Source organism: Plectropomus leopardus, chromosome 13, assembly GCF_008729295.1.
Source record: "Plectropomus leopardus isolate mb chromosome 13, YSFRI_Pleo_2.0, whole genome shotgun sequence".
Lineage (NCBI taxonomy): Eukaryota > Metazoa > Chordata > Actinopteri > Perciformes > Serranidae > Plectropomus > Plectropomus leopardus.
This window is the reverse complement of record NC_056475.1, coordinates 20,908,051-20,926,688: the sequence shown is the minus strand read 5'-3', so window position 1 is coordinate 20,926,688 and position 18,638 is coordinate 20,908,051. Positions and strand designations below refer to the sequence as shown.

At 38.3% G+C, this 18,638-nt stretch overlaps 1 protein-coding gene across 3 annotated transcripts in view; it reads right to left on the bottom strand.

Annotated features, from left to right (window-relative positions):
- The window catches only part of cadm2a (cell adhesion molecule 2a), a 261,093-nt gene that overhangs the window by 69,271 nt on the left and 173,184 nt on the right, over positions 1–18,638 (bottom strand). For 2 of the 3 annotated variants that reach the window (XM_042498955.1, XM_042498957.1), the window contains exons 2-3: positions 18,393–18,419; positions 2,941–3,090 (exon numbers count right to left, since the gene is read on the bottom strand). In XM_042498955.1, the coding sequence (XP_042354889.1) occupies positions 2,941–3,090; positions 18,393–18,419 (177 nt within the window). The remainder of the gene's footprint in view (positions 1–2,940; positions 3,091–18,392; positions 18,420–18,638) is intronic. The other variant, XM_042498956.1, reaches the window with a different exon arrangement.

Below are 18,638 nucleotides of genomic sequence, written 5' to 3'. Positions count from 1 at the left end.
CATGACATGATGCTAGACAGGTCCATTCAATGCTCTGGATCCAGGCAGGTAATGTTTTTCATAATTCATGTTTTATTTTTAATATTGCCGAATGTACAGGTTTGACCTTACTGTTTGAGGAAACATGTTTTATAAAGTAAATTCTGTGATTTGCTCTATTTTTGAAACATCAGTGAAACCCATTGGACACGACATGCCTACAGTGGTGAACTGGGATATCTCCTCTCATCATTTTTACACAATTTCAAGTTAAGTCAGTGTGATTTACCTCTATTGTGGCTATTCTATATAAATCTAACCTTCATGGTTGCTATTTTACCATAGTTGTGCTGAAAAAGTGTCATTGTCCTACAGTAGTATATTGTTATTTTTGTATGTAACCCATCGTAATAGAGTGGTGCAGTCCTAACACCCAGAAATGACTTTGCATCTTTGGACTTCTCAGTGGATTTTTTTTTTTGAATGGGTCCTTGGCTAGATGCCTGAAATAAGTTCTGTGGGTCACACAAGCTTGAGGGACTTTCACGTTTTCTCCTACAACATAAAATACATTAGTAAATACTCCTCTCTTGATTTTTTTTGTTTTACCTGCCTGCACACCTAAAAGGTGTGTTAACAAGTGACTAAATGAGACTACAGAGCATCATTGTGGTGGTGACGATGAAGTCATGTGACTGTGGTGTAGTTTGTTCATAGCATAACATTAGCTTTTTAGCTCTGGTGATTGCATTTAGGCTTCACTTGTGAAGATTATCTTTCTGAACAAAATGTGTAAGTATCGTGAATGTTTGTCTGCCACAGAGTTTATTTTCTGCAATAATCTAATATCTAATGGGGAAATCCCCAAGGCTTTTTGGTGGGCTACAGAAAAAAAACATCCCTGCACTACTCTACACCTTGAAAAAATGACACCAATAACACCAATTGCTTATTGTCTGCAAAGCACTGCCACTCACTGGTCATGCTGTACCACAAAATGGTAACTTTTATGTAAGCAATTTAATGCTCTCACACCATCAATTACACACAAGGCCACAATGCTGCACCATACAAAGCTAAGGTGATTGGGTTTGTTTTTTAGTTGAAATTTAATTCATACAGCACTGTATGTGCTGGAGGCAGTGTGAGCTAAGTACTACAGGGTTGCAGTGAAGGGCACTTGCACAGCAGGGGTGAACGGTTGACTTTGAGAGTGTGTGGGTTGTTTCTGATGTTCTAACTTGATTTGAACAACAGCATGAAAACTTTTGAGTGTGCGTCTTTTGATTCAGATAGAGGAAAGTATAGAAAAACAAAAACAAATTATATCCACCACTTTCTTTCCATGAGACAGTAAATCTGCTTGAGGTTTTGACTGATCATGACATGGATATAACTCAACAACAGCAATCACCAAAGCCATAACAACTAGGTGTCACTACTCAATAGAGGTGGTAATGACCAGAGGACCCCTGATATGATATTATCACAATACAATATTATTAAAATACTCCAGTTATGATACAATGTTACTGATTAATTATGCTGATACTGATTATTATTTTTAATGTTTTGCAGTATACTAAGAAATCTATTTAAGCTAATCAGATAAAGTTTATCTCACTTCAATCATTTTTTACGACAGCTAAATAGTTGAATGAAAAAACAATACATTTTATTATTCTAGTGAGCTACCAAAAGCATAATTCGTATCAATATTAATAATTCATGTAATAAAAAACTGATACTTGGCGTTCGTCTGTCAGGATAGCAACACAAAGTAACACAATAGTCTAATGTATTGATTTTGTCCCACCTTTACTACACAAAGATGAAAACATTGTTAGCCTCACTATGTAGTTCATAAAGCTTAAGCATAAGCTTAAAATATTATGCACTATGGTTTTATAAGCTTTTCCAAGTTAAGAGAGAGTAATTATACACACGCACGGGTGCAAGACTATTAAAAAAACAACATACACAATGAAAAAAATAAAAAGATTTTTTTTTTGTGACCTGATGAAAATCCAAGTGCAATCAAAATGTTGTCCATATTAAACTTGTGTGGCACTGAGTAATTGAGCAAGTGTTACTCTTTTATTTAAGATTTAAGACTTCCTTAAGACGTCCTCATTTTTATAATGCCTATGCTTTATATCTATTATATAACATGGCATGTACAATATTTTACATGTTTTTAAATTTTTTGTTGTATGCTATTTATTATTATTTCTTAGTTGACTTACACATTTGTTTTAAAATGATTGCAGCTGTGTGTAGCACTATCGCCTGAGCAAAGGTATTCCTCTGGGACAATACAACAAATGTTATCTTATATACAGCGGCATGCTCCTTGTATCCCTGCTGATCTCTAAATCCAACCAAACTGCACCATTGTTTATCCATTTCTACTTTCCAACTTTCAAATATAAACAATAAACACTTGTGACACTTACGTAAGATGGGCTGCACATAAACAAATAAACAAGCAGCAACAGTCAAGGCTGTTCTAGGCAAAACAAGTCAAAAAGAGAGCTGGCCACATCTGTTCTCCAGTGTTCTCCTTAACAGATGTTTGTTTATGTGTGTGTTTGAGGTTGATGTATTAAGTGAAAAAATAATAATAGCCACATGCTATCCATCCCAAGAGGAAAGGTGTGTATCTTTCTCTATGCACAGTGAATTCTCTTGCTGTGAAAACAGAGCACCAACAGGAAAACACAGACACATAAAATGTGGGACAGATGCTATGACACAACAAAGACAGCAGCTTATTCAAGTGACAAACACACAGGAACACGGGGGGGATTTTTCAGGTTGCTCTCCAGCCTTTAAGAAAAAAAATCCTGTTTTTGTGTGTTTTGTGCATTTCTCAACCACCACAAACCTAACACAGGGAATACTTTGTAAGACTGAATCTGTCGTGCTGCTGCTGCTGCCTGTCAATCTCCCAAAACTTACCTTTCTTGTCCCCAAAAAAAAGGGTTTGCTGTGCTGGGTTTGACCACTGGAGGGAGGTGTTGTCATTATACTCCACACGGCAGGTCATGTTTGCCGTCCCACCCTCTGTCACCGTCACATTCTGAACCAGAGGGTACTGACCGCTGATGCCTGCAACATGACACATAAAGAAAAAACATGTAAGAGGAGATGTGGATGCATCAGGAGGGAGAGAGAGAGAGAAAGATACAGGCATAGAGAGAGTGAAACATATGGTACATTTTTGATTGCTAGATTTGCAAAGTTGCTTTGTTAATTCAATTTTAAATAAATTTAACATTATCATATAACATTTAAACAATGGAGGTAGCACAGAAAGTAATGTGATTTTTATCCACTCGGCTCACGACGATGCACATAAAATAAAGAAAATTCTTTTTCTGTTGCTAGAGGAGCAAATCACCTCCTCACGCTGCAGGACAAAGGGAGGAAATCTGGTTTAAGTCTTTGAAAAAAAAAAGAGCTTAACACCCTAATTAAAAAGCAAATGTTCAGCCAGGATGGCCACTCACCACTGTGTGCTAAATTGGACCCTAACACAGAACACACAGGGGGCATTTAGCCTGCGGTACCAACCCTGAAACCTCAGCTACACAGGGAAGACCAATTAAAAACCGTTCTCAGCGGACTTGTGAGTGCATGTGTGGATGCTTGTGTGTGCGACGGCTGCAACTGATGAAAGAAACAGAAAGATAAACAGTTATATAATTCTGTGTGACCTCTGAGTCTGAGGAGAGCTGGTTTTCAGCACCATGGACAGGTCGCCTTTGCAATTGGTCCTCAATAGCTGCCTGCCAGTTTTCAGAACTATGGACAGCTAACTGATGTGTGCGTGTACTGTGTGTGTGTGTGCGTGTACTGTGTGTGTGTGTGTGTGTGTGTGTGTGTGAGGGAAGCTGTGAGCAAGTAAATAATAATAACCATAAATCTATCCCTGTCCCTATTCCCAGAGGACAGGTTTTAAAGACTGTGTGAATAAAGGCTTAGGTAAGACAGATTATTTATCCCCAGCTAACTCTCCCGTCTTAAACCAGCAGCCCCCCAGGAAAGGATCATAAAATGTGAAAAAAGAAAAAAAAAACATATATAAGGAAAGAAAGAAATAAAACATATTTAGAAATGAGGGGTTTTTAAAATCCATCCCTGTGTGATACTGCTTGATACCTCTCCATTCCAACGCTGTTAATGTATTAGATCTCATTCGGCAGGCAATTTTGCGTTCCCCTTACTTCAGCTAATGACTGCACAGGTAAGATAAACAAACCCTCAAATAGCGCTCATCTGCAGGGTTAGCAGGTGAGGCAAACCCCATCACTGACAGACCCTGCGGAGAAGGACGTGTTGAGAGCAGAGAGGGTGAGGTGAAGGAGGCGAGGAGAGGTAGAGGGAGGTAAGTCAAGGAGCACGGGTCATTTCCAGTGTTGATTAAGGCCTCCCGAGGTTAATCATGCGTGTGAGAGATAGAGTGGGAAGAGCAGGGGAACGGAGGAAAAATGAATCTGAGCTATGGGAGGCTAGGAGTATGTTTTATTCATGAAAGTTTTGCATGAGGCATGATCTGCCAACGATTTACCGTTCTCCCGCGCCTGCCCTCGCTCTCTTTATTACTTCCTCTCTTTAAATCACTTACTTTCCCCCCATTTTTCTCACTCACGCACTTGGGTGACATACAGCACAGTGTGATACATTTTATTTCCTTTGAACTAGTCACAAAAGAGAGTTAATGGTTAACCCCCAAACTGAATGGTGGCAATGATTTTTCTTTTTGTGTGTGTGTGTGTGTGTGTTTGTCTGAGAGAGAGAGAGATTCTGCACAATATGATGTCGTGTGTGATTTTAGTTCATTTCTGCAGTGGATGTTTCTCTGCAAAAAAATATAATTAAAGATGGAGACGCTCTAGGGATATGCTTGCTTGTGGTATTGTCAACCCTGTGCTTATTCCAAAATATAATCTGCCTGTTTGTCTTCCAAATGATCTCCTTTTGACAAATATGAAAACATGAGATTTGAGTGACTTAATGTTACAGCAAAGTGCTTAACATGCCCCTTGGGAAAATGGGTGCCTCCAAAATGTTCTATCTATTCAGATTTTCAATGAAGACAATTTAAATCATACTTCAAGAGATAAATATGTGGAAAGATAGATACATTTTGCACGGTTTAAAGAAATATTTTACTCCCCAAATGACCATTTGTGTATCAGTTACTCACCCTGTGTTGCACTGAATTCATGAAGAAAATGCTGTTTTTCTCACCTGCCTCCAAGGTGAACAAAGAATCCTAAAAAGGCGGACATTCCCAATGAACTGAGGTCATAGGGGTCTGCATTTAACAATAGACAAACTATATCGAAACATCAATTTACAAACATTCACACAACTTGTTCAGTATAATCCATTTCTTATTTATCCACTTGTACCCAGTTAAAGCCAGACTCCATTGACAAAAACAGTTATTTTACAAATCTAAAAAAAGGAGCTGCTGGTCTATAGCTGTCTCAGTTGATAGTCTGGTTGTGTCATTGTTCGACTTTCGTGAATCCAAATGAACCTTTTCAACCACCAAGGTCAAACAACAACAAACTAACTTACTAATCGAGGCAGTGGTAGACCAGCAGCTCCTGAGTGCAGTGAGGTAAAATTATTATTATTTCAATGGAGTTTGAAAAGAGCTCGGATAAATTTAGATAAACTTTAATTTCAGTACCGCTTTGGAAAGGGCTATCTGACTGGTTATCTGAGTGTATGGCTAGGTAAATGATGCTTGGATCATACCACAGGATTTGTAAGAGAGTTTGCAAACACATATTTTGATATAGTTTGGCTGTTGTCAAATGTAGCCTCCCTGTAGTTAAATCATTGAGAAATGAATATAAGTTTTTGGATATTTGTTCACCGGATGCCTGCGGGACAAAGTTTTTTTCAGGAATATAACGTAACATAAGATGGGTATTCACACAAATATTAATTTGGGGTTGAAGTATTCCTTTAAGGTGTGGGATAAGAAGATTTTTTAAAGATATTTTGGGGGGCTTTTTGGCTTTATTGTGATTGTACAGCTGAAGTTTGAAAGGGGGAGAGAGGGAAACAGAGAGAGAGAGGCTGATGTGCAGCAATGGGCTGCAGATGGGAGTCGAACCCGCGGCCGCTGTGGCAGGGACCCAGCCATTGTAAATGGCACTCAACAGGCAAGTTCATTTATATAGTACATTTCAACTCTAGGGCAAATAAAAGTGTTTTATAATAGTATAAACATACAAAACAGAAAAAGACTATTCATAAAAGAGAAAAAAAGATTCAAGGGTTTTAAGAACTCCTTGATTTTAAAGGTCAAAGGGTTAGAGCAGTTTATTCCACATCTGCAGTACATATAATTTGTGCAATAAATGTACTTATCAGGACAGAAACTACAAATTATAGTATATTTTAGTTTCTTTTTACCATTCTTTCCCTTTTTACTTCTGGCACTAGTGCCAATACAAAGTTACAATAGTCCGGGGATCCCTCTGCCTAAGCCCTGCGTCGGTGTCTAGTGAAACACGTCCGGTGGGACTGAAAGGGCCGAAGGGGCCACAATGATGGTTATATTAGAACAGTGCAGTGCTCTGTGTGCCTAATTGGCCGGTGGAGTAGGTTCTTCTATTCTCCCCTCTGGCCACCCAGACCTGATTTAAATGTATCTCCTGAGGGAAAGAGGCAGCTGTTCTCTCCTGATTTCCATGTCTAAATTTAGGTCCTTCCCTCACTTCACCTCCATGCTTTCTCCTACTTTCAGTTTCTCGCGCTCTCTTTTTCAGTTCACATCCATTCCACTCAATTCCCTTCTCTCTATTCCTCTCTCTCTCTCTGTGTCACGTTTCCTCCTCTAGTTGATCCCTGAAGGGTGGCATTTCCACTTTCTTTGTCTCTCATTTTCATATTCTCTCTGTCTCCCGGTGCTCCCCCCACTCTTTCAAATTTATCTTGATCCTACCTCCTTTCTTGTGCTCAATTGGGGCTCTATCTCTCATGGAGAGTGGGGTCAGTTTAATTGCCCTCCACTTTGACTGACATGCCAAGGCTAAGCCAGGTCAACAACACCCTCATGTGCATGACATTATCAAGTAATGACATAATGAAATTAGCTTTGCTTTATTTAGCTTGAATTAGATAATATATTTGTCACCTTAAATGGCATATAGACAGTGACGGAATGTAACTAAGTACACTTACTTAAGTACTGTACTTAAGTATGAATTCAAGGTGCTTGTACTTTACTTGAGTAGTTTATTTTTGTGCTGCTTTATGCTTTACTCCACTACATTTCAGAGGCAAGCATTGTACTTTTTACTTCACGACATTCATCTGAGAGCTTTAGTTACTTTCAAAATTGAGATTTTTGATTAAAAACCATGACAAGGCTTTCGAAAATATGATGTTAGATATAAATTAATTTACTATAATAATAATAATAATAATAATATAGTTTTCAATTTTGTTTATAGTCTTGAGTTTCGGGCTGTTTATTCTTTTTTAAATAATTTAGATTTTTTTCTGCACCCTTACTTTTCCTGATAATACTTACTTTTACTTAAGTCTCCTTTTCAATGCAGGATTTTTACTTCTAACAGAGTATTTTCACAGCCTGGTACTAGTACTTTTTTCTATAGTAAAGGATCTGAATATTTCTTCCACCAATGCATATAGAGCAACACAGCACTTGATTAATTTAAGATGGTGACTATCGCAATGCGGGTTTACAGCTGCCTCTGAACGAATAGCAAATGATTATTTCCTCTAGATTCTCACACTTTACCCTTCACACAGCTGTTTGTCTAGATGAGCTGAATCTTAAGAATTAAAGGGACCACTCAGTACTCTCCAGTACCCAGTGTATGCACTGGCTAATAATCAAGCCTAGCGGCAAAGCTTCCCCACAGTCATTTGAACCTCTGCTTCCCAACACACAAAGTACAGCATCCAATTTTTCTCAAAAGACCGAACTACTACTTATGCCAAAAGTGAATGCCTGTGTGGCCAGCAGAGATATTTACAGGACACATTCAGACAGACATAACCTGTTGCCAAAGCAAACTATCAGACAAATAATACTGATAAGAGTATCCCGGATGCTTCCTGTCTGCTCTCCGACATGACCTTTTAAGCAAGAGCAGCTGAGTCTACTAACCTTTCTTATTTAGGCATTCAAGAAGCAGAGAAAAAGAGAGAGATGCAGGGAGACAGACGGACAGCCTGGAGCTACTGACCTTTATACCAGGACTGGAGCTCAACTGAGCTGCAGAGCTGTGATGTATGGGCTGGGAATACAGGATTACAAAATGGATAGAGGCAGTCCACAGTTTTGATTAGCCAATTCACCTTTTCAGCCTGTTGAACATAATACTTTATAAATGCAGACTCGGGATTGCATTACTGTGAATTTAAATTCAAATGATTAGGGTTGTTTTTACAGTGTGATCATTTTGGTTATGAAAAAAGCAATTTAGGAGATCTGGGAACATGGGGAGGTCGCTACAATGAAGCAAGAAACAGAATGCTAAGACAATCAAGAAGGCTGTAAACAAGTCAATACTAGGTAATTCTAAAAGTTAGTGTGATGTTGGTAATACATCGTCATTCCAACTGTGAACATGCAATGTGTCAAGCAGAAGAGATGGTCAAAGCTGAATTAAAAAAGATGGTTCAGTATGCAACCTGTGATAGATGTTTACAAAGGACACTTTGGGTCAAAAATTGATTAAAAAATTGATTATTAATCACATTCCTGTTTCCTCTAAATACTCACACTTGGTGAAAATCATTATTGAACTTAATCTCTGTTTACTTAATATTATTAATTATTGTTTGTTTTTTTTAAAGGTAAAAAGTGTTCTTTTTATCATAATAATCAAAAAACAGCTTCACTGTTCAACATGCATCCCAGTCAGAAATATCATGAATGAGATACAGAGGATTACACAGGACATGACAGCTTTGCTGGGACCAGTTAGTGTCTATAAGGTTACACAGGTGGCTACACAGCTGGATACACAAGCTTCTCAGACTGAGTGATTCTCAGAGTGTCGGGCAGCAGGGTGGCCCAGTGATTGCAGAGACCGTACAAGGTCGAGAGTTTGATCAGCTCAAGGGCTGGTGTGAATTCATCAACCAGACATGTATCCTGCCACAGCGTCCTTGAGCAAGTAGAAGTATCCCCAATCTCCTCACTGGTTTAGAGCTTCAGCTAAACATTGAAAATACAAATGGACTGGAACTTTCAGGCAGGGATTTAAAAAATATATATATTGGCAAGAACCAATTTTAGCTGATAATATGGAACAAAATGTTGTTAGGAACTTCCTGGAATAGAAGCAAACATATTAGACAAGTGCATCATCATTCCTTGCCCTCGCTCTGGGACTCTCCCTCCCAAGTGTGACAATTTTCACACAAACTCCTTCTTTTTTCTCAGGAACATGTCATACACAGTCTTGCTTCTTTCTATTTCGCTATGACCTTTTTCACGCCTTCTATCAACATTCGTTCCGAATCCACGTTGCATCTCAAATGTGATTTATCAACATTTCATAACACTATTACACCTGAGAAAAGAGCCCCCAGTATTCACATTAAAATTAAATAGCACAAAAAATAGTCTGCAAGTCAGAATATTTTTGTGCTGAAGGACTAAAAACACAATTTTAAACATGTAGAGTGGCCTTCTTTGGAATGGGGACACACTCATATTTATATTGCCGTCGCTGCTAAGTGAAAAAACTCAGACAATGAGAAAACTCCCAATTTCTCTTCCATAAATCTAGGGATATATGCATTTACCCAGGGAATAAAATAATCTTTATTGAGATACTATCAGAATATAAATTCATATAAAGCACATGCTGCAAATAACTAACAATCATTTATACAAATGATTTGCAATATATTCCATTTATAGACACCAAGTTGGAAAAAAATGGGAATAATGTGCTATGAATTTTTTTAAAGTTCAGTGACCTTTAATAAACTGAACTCTATGAGTTAAAAATATTTATACAAATCACATTATTATTATGCAAATAGCCATAAACTGGGTTATGTAGGTTTTTGGTTCTTATAACTGAAGTGATGAAACATTCCATTTCTCTGCTTTGTTCTGTTTGTGTTTCTGACTGAACTGTGTGTTAATTTCTGTGTGTGTGTGTTTGTTTGTGTGTGTGCGTGTGTGTGTGTGTGTGTGTGTGTGTTTGTGTGTGCGTGCACATTTCCAATCTAAACGTGCTCTTTTGACAGTGATAAGATTCCTGCTGTGAGCAAATTGAATGCAACCCCTGCAGAGGGTGGAGCTACCTTTGTATTCAGCGCTGGTGTACAACCACCTCAGGACAGTCATTTCTGATCTGCAGATATGAAATTAATTATCCGGCACCAGAGGGGCTGGCTATGGCAGTGCTGTTGTCATTTACATACAGTAATTAGACTGGGCAGCTGTTGGTGCTGCCATCATAAAGTTGATGTCCAACTACAACAACTGAAGTCAGATCAACAAAATATTACCTACTTCTCCACTGAGATGTTAGGTGTTGTTTAAGCGGGGCGTGGAGTGACAGAGAGAAGACAGTTCGGTAGCAATCATGAGCTGTCAGAGGGGAGAGTGACATCTTTTTGGCTTGTTTTTGAGATTGGGGGAGGATGTTTCCAGTCGCATCTGGGGTGTGAAAAGCATTAACAGACGTTGATATGGTGATGACAAAAAAAAAAAAAAACATTCAGGAAGAATTTCTCCTATGATAGCGCCTTCTTGTGTCTACAAAGCACTAGAGGAAACAAACATGCTGGAGCACACAGCAGTTTCTTTCTTTTTGTTTCTGAGGAAAAACTGTAAATAGCACGTTCACCATATAAATATAGCGTACTAACTATTTGTCATTTGAAACTAGAATTACCATCCCAAGGTTGTATGCCTCTGCACAGCAGTCATGTTGCACTGCAGTTCAGGTGCATGTTCATAAAAACAAGGATGCTCAACACACATCTTTCCTGCTACAGGAAAGAAGATCTGCATAATCAGCACTGTTTCAAGATCGGCACCCAAGATTAGTGTTACCAGTACAGTATCTAACCAAATGTCTCCCATTCTGTTCCTGAGTTATGGCATTGAGTAATAGTCAGAAAAATGTTCTCTGAGAACATTCTATAACATTACACCACTGTAAAGTAGACCTTTGACCTTTTGGTTATGAAATTTAATCACTTCATCATTAAATTCTATAAGATATTTGTCTGAAATTTTGTCATAATCAGCACATGAATTCTTGAGTTATGGCCAAAAACATGTTTTGTGAGGTCAAAGTGCCCTTGACCTTTGATCACTGAATTCTAATAAGTTTATTTTTGAGTCCAAGTGGATGTTTGTACCAAATTTGAGAAAAATCCCTTAAGGCTATCTTGAGATATTACGTTAACGAGAATGAGACAGACGCAAGGTCACAGTGACCTTGACTTTTGACCTTCCGCCACCAATTTCTAATCAGTTTGAGTCCAAATAAATACTTGTGCCAAATTTGAAAAAAATATACTTTTTTAAATTGTGTTCATACTAAGGGAACAGACAGGGTCCCGGTGACCTTAACCTTTGACCTATGACCACAAAAAATCTGATTAAATCATCCTTGAGTACAAGTTTATGCTAAATTTAAAGAGATTCCATCAAGTTGTTACTGAGATATCGCGTTATCAAGAATGGGATGTACATACAAAAATGATACCCCGAAAACATAATGCCACCGGCAATGGCTAATGCCTGTGCGGATGCATAAAACATATCTCAAATTGGTGACCAGACACGCTTCCAGACATAATTTGCCCCGTATACCTGCCCTTGATTCCCCCACATCAATTTAAAGGGCAGAGATATAAACCTCCTCTCTGCGTGTAAGCTGCCTGAGTTCAAGCTCGCTCAGTCCAGAATGGCCAGGGATCTCACTATCCTTCCTGAGCCAAGGGCAGACATCTCATGGTTTTATGACAGAGGTAAACCTGGCCTTCATAAATACTTCATACACTTTTTTCTTCCAGCTAGCAAAAGCAAGCAGGAGAAGCTGAGAGCAAAAGCGAATTGGGGGTAAGGACAAAAGTACATATTTTGACAGATAAGTGAAAGCAAGCAAGGAAGGAGGTACCGGAGTAAACAACTGAGGCAAAAATGAACAATATCATCAACGCCTCCTTCTTGCAGAAGAGGACCTGCTTCTCACACTCTCTGAGATGCTAAGCAGACATGCAAGAAACAGGCATTTAAATTATGTTGCCCTGATTTATGCATAGAACGTAAGCAGGTATAAGTGCATTTCTCCCTGTGCTTGTGTGCCTCTTTGTACAAAATCACCTGTGAATGTAAGCGTGGAAAGTGTCTGTGGGTTGTGTGTTACCGATGAGAATTGCTGGCTGAAAGTGAGCAGTGTAATATACACTAAATGTCATTTTCAGTTCATCCCTTTTCGCAAAATCCAAGTCTTGTCTTTTTTCAGTGCTACAAGGACACAGAAGGCAAAGCTTTGGCTACATACGGTAAGCTCAAATATTCCACTCTATTTCTTATTTAAATATAAGGCCAAGCAGTGGCAAAGGAATATTAGCAGTCACACACACACTTGCTGGCTTAGTAGTTTTTTGTAAATTAAATGTCATAGCAGCATAAGGTCAGGGAAATCAGATTGATTTTGGCTAAGGACATTCTAAAAATTTCTCAAACTGATGTGGAGGAGAAATGTGCTCTCCTTCCTTTTATCACAAGAAGCAATTCATTTTTTATGCTTTCATATGGGGTAAGGGCAGAATGATCGCAGACTAGGGTGGCATTCATGAGGGAAATCAGACTAATCATTGCTGCCACCAAAAAACTCCCAAACTCCCCAAATCAACATGCCGCAGTGTGATTTTCTAATGTCTGTTGATGTGTTGACAGATTCTGTTCATTTAAGAGTGATCTGGGGAAACGCTTCTTGCCCCAAAGGGAGATCTGCGAGATGCAGTGAACAGAAAGTGCTAGTTTAAGAACAGCTTTTATCATTTGGTTTGTGTGTCAGTCTGCAATGCTCTTTTACCATAACTTCCAGGCAGGACAGGGCTGACAGTGAAGATCTCGTCTGAAAGCAAAGCTCAGACTGGTCTAACCCAGCAGGAATACATGTGACTGCATAATTGGAGGTAACTCTTAAGACTATCAGAATATCTTCGATGTCCAGTAATAATGGTGATAAATACATGAAGAATCATGCCATGGTCTGGGTGGATACTCAACTGATTGGCTGCAGGGTGACTCAAAAGATGACGATGGACACCTACTAGGTAGTTCTGATGACACTATTTGTTCTCTGTTCTAAGTATAATGTGCTAGCTACAAAATAGCATCAGCTTGTAATAAAGGGACGCTGTCAAAGCCACTGTTTACAATTTATTTACAACACTTTCTTTCATTTCACATCCCCCTCACTATTCAACTCGCCACCAGGCTTCAGCTAACGGTAACATTACATGTGACATTTCATTTGTTCTAGAAAATCTTGATATTGATTTAAGGACAATGACATGGCTCGACAGCTGGCTTGTCTCGTTGTTAAACATTCTGTGAAATTATATTTACTGTTTGTCAACCACACACAATGTTATTGACTCTGTATCTTGCTAGCATAAGTTAAGCTTAAGTATCTCCCATTGTTAAGCCATATCTAAGGTTTGTCCTATTTAGTGGAGTAGTGAATGACGTTTCCATTGCCTAGGAACCTAATGATCCAGCAATGATTGTTCCAGGTGTCAGGCAGACCCTCAGGTGTTACCAGAGAAACCAACTTATGGCTTGTGAAAAAAGATTTTGATTGTAAAGAGCATAACAATATGAATGAATATACTTATTTTGTCTTTGGAAAGTGACTGTGGTATAAGCCGTATAATGCCCTTGGACGTGTCGATAATCAGAAATGAATAGTTGTCCTTTAGGCACCCGTCTGACATGCATGAGCACGTCAGACGGGTGCCTAAAGGCCATAAGCCTGACAATAGACACCTTGCTGGGTATTATCCCTTAATGAAAAAGAATTTGTCTGAGAATCATCACCTTGATAAAATGTAAACAGAAAACGCTAAAAGTGTCTCAAGAGCAGTACAACCGTTTCTATAACCCAAAGCATTGTGGGAATTGTAGTGCCAAAACTAAGTGCATAATCAAGAAGAAGACAAAGAAAAAGACTTATGACAATATCATTATTTTCACTGAAAAAGGGAGATACTGGTTGCTCTGTAGACAATAATCAAATGTAGGTCAAAAACTCATGTCTGATGCTCATGGAAAATGGGAACCAACAGGAAAAATAGGAAGGAAATCCAGGTACTCCAAAAGTGTGAAAAATTTGAAAAAGGAGGACGAATTATATTAAAATAGCCTTTACTGTACTACTGTACCACTACCAGTTTTCATCAGGGCTTTCTCTCTCTCTCTTTGACTAATGAAGAAACAGCTTGTGTCAAGCTCTACTAAAATGCTGAGTCTAACCATAGCGTCCTGATGTGCTTTAGCCCACCTAATCTTACTTTTCTCTAAATGGTCAACAACAGATTGTGCAACACAACCCTCACTCTAAGTAAGAAAAGTATTACATAGTATTTATTGAACTATAAACATTATGCATAGATTCAGGTTCAAGATATAGTCACCCAGAAACTGTTCATTCTGTACAAACACATAGACACACACCCTGTATAGGTGCCATTAATTTACATGTTGTGTTTAATGAGGTTCTGTTTTTCATGCTCATTTGCACCTTTCACAGAGATGCCATTAGGTTGTCACATTTTCTTAAAATAGCCCTGATTCAATCTTCCACCAATAAAAAAGCAAAGTGCCAGCTTAAATTAATCTTTGGTGCAGTATACAGTAATTGGCTGTACCACACACACACACACACACACACACACACACACACACACACACATATATACACATACACACACACACACACACACATATATATACACATTAACAGAAGAATATACAGTATTGGGAAAAAACATCTTTGACTCTCATCCCTCCAGTCACATACAGATCTGTCTCTCAGGCTAACACTCTGATGAACTGTTGCTTTGAGGTGAACTGAGCCTCTATCTGCCCACTGATCAGCATGAATCTTATCTGGCTTGTTATGTTTTCCGACCAATAGCCTCATTATAACGGCGAGAGAAGCAGGAGGGGAGGCATGTGCTTGACTCTGATCTACACATTCTCTGTTCCCCTATTAAGAGTGCAATAGATTTCCTATACTGTCGCAGTGAGATAGAAAAGGATGATAGCCAGGTGAGGGTGGCCTTTAAAGAGAGGAGGGTCAACAGTCAATGAGACAGAGAGCTTTCAGTCAAAAACATGTGGCTGGATGTTGCCGGGAGAGAGATAGTTTAAAGTAATTATGCATTCAGACACATCAGGAAAATGCAGGAATCCTGCAAGTTAAGCTTTAGATGAAATGTGTGATGTTGATGCTGCTACTGAGGATGATGATGTGGAGGTGGAAAAGGGAGACAGTGCTGTAAGGATGTTGACATGAGCAATATTTCAAATCTATCACTTCACAATAGGTAAACTTTTGAAAACGAATATCCTTGTTTAAGCAGCATAATTGATTTACTGTTATTTGTACAAAAGCAGTACTTCTATCAGAGCACAGCACTGTAGTTGTTAAACAAAAGGCCAGCTACCCACTATGATTCACAATCGCCCTGGTAAACACCATTTTTTTTAAAAATATGGAGTCCTCTGGGAAAGATGCGCCACATGGGAAAGTGTTGGAGAGTGTTCATGAAAGACAAACAATGGAAGAGGGAGAGATGCGTCTTCGCAGGGGAACACTTTGAACTCCGCCGGATGAGTATGTGCAGAAAGTATAGATTTTCTGAACACAGAAAGTAATTGGAAAGAGCATTTACACAACTTTTTTTGTCAACTGAATTTTGTTTTTTTTCCTTCTGGATGGCACATTTGATTACAATCAAAATGTTAACACGCACAGTATGTTTTTTGTTTTGTTTTGTTTTTTTTAACCCAGACTGATTATTCTGATTATTTACATTAACACATTCACATTTGGGGACATAAACTGTCATATCTGTCTATCTTAGGACTATACAGAATGTCACTGTTTTTTATAAAGTTTTGAGTGTGTGTTGTCATATTTTTTTGACATCATCACCCTGAAAAAATATAAAATGATTAATCTGATTTATGAGTTAGTCTTTTATTTTATTATTAAATAAATTGATTGAATATAATGGTGCTGCTGGATTGCTGCCAGACTGTTTTTGTGAGTGTTTTTGCAGTGAACATGTTGATTCTGAACACCAAAAACACATCAAGCAGCAGCGAACTGCAACCTGTAACAAGCTTCACGGCTACACTGAAAGTTGGGGATAGTCCTGTGACTCCTGTGACATGTTGACCTATGCTGCAAAGAATTTCTTCCCGACTGATACACACGAATGCCTCCTGACCACAGAAAAATGTAATTATTGCTACAAACTGCTCTTCACCGCTACTTGGCATGTTTTCGGCATTGACGCCAAGAAATGCTGTCATACTAATGATATTAGTTAGGGATGCACAATATTATCAGAAAATTATCAGTATCTGCATATAAAGACTTTAAAATGAAGTGAAAACAGCCTCAGCGTGAAGTTAAAATTCAAGCTGTAATGAAAAGCCGCTAAAATGATGCTTTAATTATGTGGTGGAAAAGGGTCACATTTGCCCTGGTTGTGGCTGTTGTCAAGATTGTCTCAGGGACAGCATCATCCAGTCCAGATAAAGTAGCTTTTGATATTTTTGTTTGAAAATATTACATTAAAATAAATATGGCATGTTTTTTCATATAAACTTAGTTTTGCCAGTAAATGTGTACATTTTGAAAAGCTTTGTATTTTATGTCTGCATCTTCCAGTGTGCAATTAAGATAAGAATAAGCATACAAATATGTTAATTTAACTACAAGCGATACTTGATGTTCACAGCATTAAGGTGGAAAAAATATATGCATAGATCGGTGTGTGCCAAAATGAATTGGAAATTATCAGCCATCCCTAATATAAGTTGTAGGCTTCGGCAGTATTTCGGTATTAGGGTATGCCAGGGTATTTCAAAATCCCAAAAGTATGATTTTCAATACCACCATAAATACAGGCACTATTCTTTCTGTTAATATGATTGTATGTAGTGCACAGCACAAACCACCAGAGATGTAGTGCCTCACAATATACAGTGGTGAAATTTCATATGAAGATATGAAATATTACGTACCGCCCATGCCTAAATAATGAAGCCTAACCTTTTTTTCTGAAACTGTGCAGAATTACCTGTTTAAAACAAAATGAATATACATGGTGAAAAAAAGCCTTGTTGATTTAGAATTTGAAAGTATTAGTCTATCTTTATTTTCACATTTACCTTAGATTCTGCTGGTCTAAGAAAAGCACTTACTAACACATACCTAGAATCAGTTTACCACCCCCACACATAAAAATGCTTCATTTCACCAATTACCGTATTTGATAATGTAATTTGATGTGTACACACAGAAGATTGTTAGGTATGCGTCTCTGAGCTGATGCATGTCCTTTCATCTGACTTGCCATTGCACCTCTGCTCAGGAATGTGACGGTATTCAAGACCTGTGCTTCCATAATCATTAGCCAAAGATGGTAACTAAACAGAATGAGATTATAGTCATGGTTGACTAAATTCTTAGTTTTGAAAGGCATATTTACCAAAGCACACATCTGAATGAAATCAGGTTATCTCCTCTCAATAAATACTCTCCCTCTCTCCTCTCCGACTCGCTCTGATCTTTAATCCGTTCTTGCTGCTGTCTTGCAGACACAGGGAAAGATAGAAAAGATTTTAATCATTGTAATTTACTGCCACTTCTCCAGTGCCAGGCAATGGTAAAGGGCAATATTGCACAATTAAATACTTGATTATTAATCTCATGACCTTAGACTGTGCTCTGAAGAGTTTATGAGCTTAAATAATTTACAGGCAAATGTGCAAAAACAAAACTATATGAATATAAGATGAGCTTTATGGTGTAGTGGTGCTATCATTAAAAAACACATTCTGATTTCAAGGAAATCATTTTGTAAAAGTTGTGTTTTCCACTTTCTTGGTCGCAAACAACGTGTAGTCTAATCTTAAAAACTTCCCTACATCAAAAGATAGGACATTTCAGGAAATAAGCAAAAAACAAAACCCAAGAGATTAAAAGCAAGCAAACAAACAAATACTTCAGTCAAATCTAATTTTTTTAAAGTAAAAAAGAGTAAATTCTGTTTCACTTTTCTGCCGCTAGTTTCGTAAAGCTGAGATAGAGGCACAGCAGGGAAACACAGCCACGACTCACCTCGAGCTTTGCCTTTTGAAGCCATCACTGGAGTCCCCAAGCAGACAAGAGGGGTCAGATGGACAGCAAGAGAAGGCAGACGCCAGAAAACAGAGGGGGGAAAAAAAGAACAAAGACAGAAGACAGAGCAGCTGATTAGATAACTGTAGGGAAGAACAGTGTGCCTGTATCTGTCTCGAACATGCAGAAACAGCATCGTCTTTATCTTGAACGTCAATCACGAGTGCTGAAACTCTCGGATCGTTC